The following is an 8,410-nucleotide window of genomic DNA, read 5'->3' as shown; positions in this document are numbered from 1 at the left end:
ACATAGTTTAAAACCTCTCTAGGGTAGGGGGCAGTATTTTGACGTCCGGGTGAAAAGTGTGCCCGTAGTAAACTGCCTGCTACCCAGACCCAGAAGGTAGGATATGCATATTATTAGTAGATTTGGATAGAAAACACTCTACAGAACTTGGCGGGTAACTGTATAGCTTGCTTTGATGGCTGAGCTCTGTACTCAGAATATTGAACAATATGCTTTCGCCGTAAAGCTATTTTGAAATCTGACACAGCGGTTGCATTAAGGAGAAGTGTATCTATAATTCTTTCAATAACTGTTGTAAAGTTTATCAACGTTTATGATGAGTATTTTTGTAAATTGATGTGCTCATTCACCGGAAGTTTTGGGAGGCAATACATTTTCTGAACATCACGCGCCAATGTAAAATGGGGTTTTTGGATATAAATATGAACTTTATCGAACAAAACATACATGTATTGTGTAACATTGAGTCCTGGGATTGTCATCTGATGAAGATCGTCAAAGGTTAGTGATTAATTTTAGCTGTATTTCTGGTTTTTGTGACGCCTCTCCTTGCTTGGAAAATGGCTGTGTGTTTTTTCTTGTGAAGTTGATGTCCTAACATAATCTAATGTTATGTTTTCGCCGTAAAGTCTTTTTGAAATCGGACAATGTGGTTGGATTAACGAGAATCTTATCTTTAAAATGGTGTATAATACTTGTATGTGTGAGAAATTTTAATTATGAGATTTTTGTTGTTTTGATTTTGGCGCTCTGTTATTTCACTGGCTGTTGAATAGTGTGTCCCGCAGGTGGGACGCTAGCGTCCCAGCTACCCCAGAGAGGTTTTAACCAATATTGGTCAAGGTCTTGGGAGCTCTCTGGTGTTTCTTTGTATATCTACAAATCCACGATTCCTTGAGTTCAATGGTAAACTTACTCCAGCTGAATTGAGTGTGATATGAGTTTAGCCCTCACTAGTCGGAGGGAGAGCGACAGAGAGAACGAGGGAGAAATCCAGAGAGACACTCAGGCAGACAGACAGACATGGGAACGAGGCGGTGGAGTCTTCTCATGGAAACAATCAGAGAGAGCAGAAGACTCCTGCCATCGTGAGAGCTTAGGCCTGACAGTCTGAGACACTTACGGCCATGCAGGGTATGATGTTCTGTCTAGAAGACATTGAAACAGACAAAGCTAAAAATGGAAGACAGTAAAATGGAGAGGAGGTGACACAGTTCACCATCTTCCATGTTTATTTATTTTTGTGATTGGTTGTTTGGGCGGTGGATTCTACAATGTCACACATACTGCTAAAAAAGCCAGTCTCTGTACTGGGTGTGTGCTGGTGAACGCAGTAGGATTCAAGCAGGGTGTGTGCTGGTGAACGCAGTAGGATTCAAGCAGGGTGTGTGCTGGTGAACGCAGTAGGATTCAAGCAGGGTGTGTGCTGGTGAATGCAGTAGGATTCAAGCAGGGTGTGTGCTGGTGAACGCAGTAGGATTCAAGCAGGGTGTGTGCTGGTGAATGCAGTAGGATTCAAGCAGGGTGTGTGATGGTGAATGCAGTAGGATTCAAGCAGGGTGTGTGCTGGTGAACGCAGTAGGATTCAAGCAGGGTGTGTGTCAGCTGAGAGAGTAGGTGAGAGTAAAAGATAAATCATATCTTCCTATGTGTGTGTGTGTGTGTGTGTGTGTGTGTGTGTGTGTGTGTGTGTGTGTGTGTGTGTGTGTGTGTGTGTGTGTGTGTGTGTGTGTGTGTGTGTGTGTGTGTGCGCGCGCGTGTGTGCGTGTGTGTAGGATGAAACTGGGTGGTGGTTATAGGATGAAACTGGGTGGTGGTTCTAGGATGAAACTGGGTGGGGGTTATAGGATGGAGCTGGGTGGTGGTTACAGGATGGAGCTGGGTGGTGGTTATACTGTAGGATGAAACTGGGTGGTGGTTATACTGTAGGATGAAACTGGGTGGTGGTTATAGGATGAAACTGGGTGGTGGTTCTAGGATGAAACTGGGTGGTGGTTATCGGATGGAGCTGGGTGGTGGTTACAGGATGGAGCTGGGTGGTGTTATAGAATGGAGCTGGGTGGTGGTTATAGGATGGAGCTGGGTGGTGGTTACAGGATGGAGCTGGGTGGTGGTTACAGGATGGAGCTAGGTGGTGGTTATAGGATGAAGCTGGGTGGTGGTTACAGGATGGAGCTGGGTGGTGGTTACAGGATGGAGCTTGGTGGTGGTTATACTGTAGGATGAAACTGGGTGGTGGTTATCGGATGGAGCTGGGTGGTGGTTACAGGATGGAGCTGGGTGGTGGTTACAGGATGGAGCTGGGTGGTGGTTATACTGTAGGATGGAGCTGGGTGGTGGTTACAGGATGGAGCTGGGTGGTGGTTATAGGATGGGATGGGTGGTGGTTATAGGATGTAACTGGGTGGTGGTTATAGGATGTAACTGGGTGGGGGTTATAGGATGGAGCTGGGTGGTGGTTATAGGATGTAGATGGGTGGTGGTTATACTGTAGGATGGAGCTGGGTGGTGGTTATACTGTAGGATGGAGATGGGTGGTGGTTACAGGATGGAGCTGGGTGGTGGTTATAGGATGGAGCTGGGTGGTGGTTATACTGTAGGATGAAACTGGGTGGTGGTTATAGGATGGAGCTGGGAGGTGGTTATATGATGGAGCTGGGTGGTGGTTATACTGTAGGATGGAGCAGGGTGGTGGTTATAGGATGGAGCTGGGTGGTGGTTATAGGATGGAGCAGGGTGGTGGTTATAGGATGGAGCACGGTGGTGGTTATAGGATGGAGCAGGGTGGTGGTTATAGGATGGAGATGGGTGGTGGTTATAGGATGGAGATGGGTGGTGGTTATACTGTAGGATGGAGCTGGGTGGTGGTTATAGGATGGAGCTGGGTGGTGGTTATAGGATGGAGCTGGGTGGTGGTTATACTGTAGGATGGAGCTGGGTGGTGGTTATACTGTAGGATGGAGCTGGGTGGTGGTTATTGGATGGAGGTGGGTGGTGGTTATAGGATAGAGATGGGTGGTGGTTATAGGATGAAGCTGGGAGGTGGTTATTGGATGAAGCTGGGTGGTGGTAAAATAAGTGACGACAAGGAGACGTAGAGTTGTAGTTGTGCTGGATCTGAGTGTGTGTTACTGTGTACGTGTACGTGTACGTATGTGTTAAGGCCTGACCTCCATATTTGTTCCCTGTCCAGTCTGACATACAGTGTCCTTCTCCTAATCACACCAAACCCTAACATGTCTAACCCAGCCTGTCAGACACAGTGCAGGCAGACAGAAACACATTCACAGACAGGGAAGGTGAGGTGTATGTTTCAAACTAAGACAGGCTCCACAAACACAGCATGACAATGACAGACAAAGACATAAGAGGAATGTAGCGCTGGTTTCTCATTCGTTCATAGCTGGGAGAAACACCAGTTCAAAACATAAAGTCACCAATGATGGTTCTACTTGACAATCTCACCCATCATCAGAGGAATGATCCTGTACAAAACCTTGGCTTGATGATCTCCTTATACCTTATGCCAAGACAAACTCCCCAAGACAGACAAACTCCCCATGCCAAGACAGACAAACTCCCCATGCCAAGACAGACAAACTCCCCATGCCAAGACAAGACACAAACTGAGGTGAGAGCCTGTAAGCCAGGGTGGGACTCCACGACATACACCCCTGGTTCATACACACACCCCTCGGTCATTCTAAGTTCGGAGGAGAGGGGTGCCATACTTACGGCAGTCTGGGTGAGTTCCTCCGTTTCCGCGGGAACCCCCAGCCCTAGCTCTTCTTCCACGGTAACAGTGGGGTTGGGTAGCTCATTGCCATTCTCATCATACACCCCGTACTCATACTGCTTATTGTCCAACTCGCCCCCTAGGTCATACTCATTAATGTCATACTCGTCCACTCCGGGGCCCACACTGTCCAGGCCAGCCTCGGGGGCGGCGAGGGGCTCCTGACCCAGTGGGGCGGCTCCAGTGACCACGTAGTCACCGGCAACCATCTCCTCCTCCACTGCCTTATGTTACCCAAACAGGGGAGCGTTGACGGGACGAGGCGGGTGGAGGGATGAGCAAAGGAGGGAACAGGGGTGTTAGTCAAGCAGTTGGGGCCTAGGTAGCTAGAGCAGGCTACTGTCTATGTAATGTCATACAGCTTTAGCCTTACCAGGTCAAAATAAATCCGGCATTGTGACACATGGTGAAGGTTATGGCAACGTGGTAACACCTTATTCAAGTTCCATTTACTTTAGTGGAAATCTGTTTGTTGGTGACATATTGATATAACTTCATGAGTGTGTAATTATAGCTATTGTTTCATGTACTGCACGTCTGTATGTCGTTATGTTGAAGACTAGTCTCTTACAGTGAAGCAAACTGTAAACTATTGTCTGTGACTCTGTGTAATGTTTATCTAACTGTGTTATACTACATATAGTATCCTTGTCCAGTATTCATTTCAGGTCTATTTCAGGTCTATGACAACAACAAAAATTGCAAATAAAGTGTTACCTTGATGACATAAAAAAAAGCATTATAAATTCTGATGATCATATTTACATCAAGACAGTTTGACAGACTTTTGGTTATTTCAGTATTTTTTGCACAAACATAACACAGTACCGCCAGAATATCAATATATGAACAGAAAGACTGAAATAGATTAACTAAGTCTGGAAGGACACTAGAAGCATCTTTCATGAAATGGTAAATCTACAATATAGAAATGTGCAAAAATACAAAGTACACACATACGTATGTGTACAAGGAATTTGATGTTCAAATTCCTAGTTGGTTTGGATAGATACCAAATATTGATTACGGTGTGACTGTAGTATTTATGACACACTCTGCATTTTGCACAGTTCTACAACAACCAATCACACACAGCACTGTCATTACTCTGCCATTTTAGAAGAGTGATCGTTGTGGATTTAGAATTTGGATGCAACCAAAATGGATGTCACGACACAGGTATCTGAGCACAGCACATAGTCTGTAGGGTAAAGCGGGGTAACACAACCCAGGGAGGTCCAATTTACACCCCCCCGCGCTCTTCTTTATGGTCAATTGAGATAATATATGCTATCGAGGGCCAAATAACCCAGTGAAATCACATCCATTTGGAACACATTGCTACTGCAGTAACACAATGCAACAATTATCATAATCAGCTGTGAAGATGTCTCTGATTGGTTGATCATAGTTCTATTGGAGCGATTGGGAGAAGAACTACTAATCAAAAGGTCTGCAGCGGGCCGGCCATCTACGGCCGAAAAGGGCTGATTTGCTGTGACACCATATCTCACTGGAGACAGAACCACAAACCCCACGTTTAACTCAGCAGAAACCTGACGGGTAAGAGGAGGGACTTGGTTCTCCACAATGAGAACTTTGCCCGTTTATGATTGGACACTGAATACTGTCAATCATGGATAAGGCTGCAAATCAAATAGTTTCACCTACGTACCATTAAACTCATACAGAAAAATACACACAACTATTACAAGTAAAATGAGCATGTCCATGAAGTGACTTTGAAGATTTGATTTGATATTAGTTTGGTTTAAGATGCCCTCTAAACACAAACTTTACTGTTGTTTATCCTGTGAAACAGTGAGTTGGGCCTCTACACTGGAAGACACATCACTTCACTTAAACACTGTGTGGTTCCTATTACAAAAATGCCAATAGCAAAATCTTGAAACCATACAGACTAAAGACAAATGTCTTTTCTAATCGAAAACAACCGTGAAATATATTCCTAGCTTATTTTTCTTTTCAGTTGTGACCAAGTTCATTTCAGAAAAAGTTATTATTGCGTATGAGTATACCAGAACAACTTAAATGGCCAAAATACTCTGTCTGTTATACCATTATAATACCATTATAATACCATTACCATCTAATTGCTCAATCTATAAATACTCTGCCTGTAATAGCATTATAATACCATTATAATACCATTACCATCTAATTGCTCAATCTATAAATACCCTGCCTGTAATACCATTATAATACCATTATAATACCATTACCATCTAATTGCTCAATCTATAAATACCCTGCCTGTAATACCATTATAATACCATTATAATAGCATTACCATCTAATTGCTCAATCTAGAAATACCCTGCCTGTAATACCATTATAATACCATTCTAATACCATTATAATAGCATTACCATCTAATTGCTCAATCTAGAAATACCCTGCCTGTAATACCATTCTAATACCATTCTAATACCATTACCATCTAATATATAAAACCTTACCGAGGAAGACAGATAACCATTCTATTATTATTTCAATGTACTAAAATGATCCAACAATATATCAGTACCTTCTACGTAGACTGTTGATGAAGTGTAATGCACATACATGTTTATTTGATACTTGTGAAACTGCAACCTTATTCAAAATTGAATTAAACAACAGAAAGCTACACATTATTTGCATGGCAATCCACTGAGACTAAATGTCCTTACATGTCAGTGAATTGTATTGAGGTGGATTGAATAAAATGATGCATGACATATTGTTTCTGATGTTTAATCTTCTCTGTCCAACAGTTCTGCCATTGTCAATAGAAAACCTCAAGTTCAAAACAGAACAATTGCTTTTGAATTATTTTGTCTTTGTCATTTCATGCCAGATTCTTCTTTAGCTCATAGGTCTTCCTCGTCTCTTTCACTTTCCAAATACTGCACTTTCTTTCTTATAATAATAAGTAAATAAAAAACAAAATATGAAAATCTAAAAGTTACCTTGTTCGGTCCACTGGTGGCAATGGGAGACTGAGTCTGAGTACCCTCTACAGTTCCGTAGTCAAGCTCACTGTCAGTATAGTCAGTGTATTCTCCGTCTACATTGTTTAGCTGAAGTTGTGTCGCATCGGAAACAGGAAAGAAGGAGAAGAACAGAGAAGCGGGTTAACACAGAAGGAGCATAACATAAGGCATGTCCAGCTGGCTCCAACTCTGCTGTGTAGAGAGAGAGACAGGTAGGAAGGTGGAGGTTAGGTATAGCTTCCAGTCTAGCATCACAGATTTCCATCCAGAAAATGTCAGAGGAAAGATCTGGATGCGATCTGATGTTTTTTTTTTTTTACTGGTACCGTTACCCCTAATACTCTACGTCGGTGTAGTTCCAGCGCGGCAGCTTAATAGCCATTCAACTGTGTCTTCTTCTTAGCGACCGCTAACTTTTTAGCTGCTGGCTTTATAGAGGCCAGGAACTTTAGGAGCTTAGCCTTAAGGGACTTTCGGGTCCTCTTCTTTTTCATGTAGACACTAGATTTCTTTCTCTGGAAAAAGGTTATAGTGATAGAAGACCAAGACAACACATAACAACACTGAGAAGGCCAAAAAGATCATCAAGGACAACAACCACCCGAGCCACTGCCTGTTCACCCCGTTATCATCCAGAAGGCCAGGTCAGTACAGGTGCATCAAAGCAGGGACCGAGAGACTGAAAAACAGCTTCTATCTCAAGGCCATCAGACTGTTAAACAGCCATCACTAACATTGAGTGGCTGCTGCCAACATACTGACTCAACTCCAGCCACTTTAATAATTAAAAAATGGATGTAATAAATGTATCACCAGCCACTTTAAAACAATGCCACTTTATATAATGTTTACATACACTACATTACTCATCTCATATGTATATACTGTACTCTATACCATCTACTGCATCTTGCCTTTGCCGTTCTATTCCATCACTCATTCATATATTTTTATGTACATATTCTTAGTCATTCCTTTACACTTGTGTGTAAAAGGTAGTTGTTGTGAAATTGTTAGATTACTTGTTAGATATTATTGCATGGTCGGAACTAGAAGCACAAGCATTTCGCTACACTCACATTAACATCTGCTAACCATGTGTATGTGACCTATAAACATGTATTTGATTTGATTTTATCAGAGGAATGGTGGGGTTGAAAGTAAACAGCAACGCCAGAAATTGTTTTCAACCTGAGACACAAACCTGAACATAAGACAAACCAATCAAAGCTGGCATTCGCCACGCGTGAGAGCAGAGGGCGGGCCTTGTAGCTACAGTAAGGATACAAGTTTGATTGACATATCAAGACATACAGTAAACGGTAGACCACAAAAAGTTGGGAAAGGGAGGGACGGCACAAAGGGTACAGTAAGACACCACGGGACAAAACAAGCATCTTTCTTCAGTGTTTTGTTTACCTGTGGGTCACTACCCGCCTCATACTCGTCTGTTGGAACAGTCTCTGTCTCTCCTTCTACTTCAGAGTAAGCATAAAACTGACTGTAATCTAAGTCATCAGTAGTAGTGTACTGGAGGGGGAGAGGGAGAAATGTTAGCGTTAGCATGTTAGCGTTAGCATTAGCATAACAGAGAACTCATTTTCTCAGCAAAAATAAA

The 8,410-nt window shown here is 42.9% G+C and overlaps 1 protein-coding gene across 5 annotated transcripts in view; it reads right to left on the bottom strand.

Moving 5' to 3' along the window:
* The window catches only part of LOC106590653 (collagen alpha-1(XI) chain), a 209,906-nt gene that overhangs the window by 159,457 nt on the left and 42,039 nt on the right, over nt 1–8,410 (bottom strand). Inside the window, exons 6-8 of one of the 5 annotated variants that reach the window (XM_045710693.1) lie at nt 8,212–8,322; nt 6,769–6,879; nt 3,736–4,020 (exon numbers count right to left, since the gene is read on the bottom strand). The exons of 1 other annotated variant lie outside the window; for it this stretch is intronic. In XM_045710693.1, the coding sequence (XP_045566649.1) occupies nt 3,736–4,020; nt 6,769–6,879; nt 8,212–8,322 (507 nt within the window). The remainder of the gene's footprint in view (nt 1–3,735; nt 4,021–6,768; nt 6,880–8,211; nt 8,323–8,410) is intronic. 3 more of the 5 variants (XM_045710695.1, XM_045710694.1, XM_045710696.1) reach the window with 3 other exon arrangements.

This window comes from Salmo salar, chromosome ssa29 (assembly GCF_905237065.1).
Source record: "Salmo salar chromosome ssa29, Ssal_v3.1, whole genome shotgun sequence".
Classification (NCBI taxonomy): Eukaryota; Metazoa; Chordata; class Actinopteri; order Salmoniformes; family Salmonidae; genus Salmo; species Salmo salar.
Note: the sequence above shows the minus strand (reverse complement) of the source record. Positions and strands in the feature narration are given on the sequence as shown.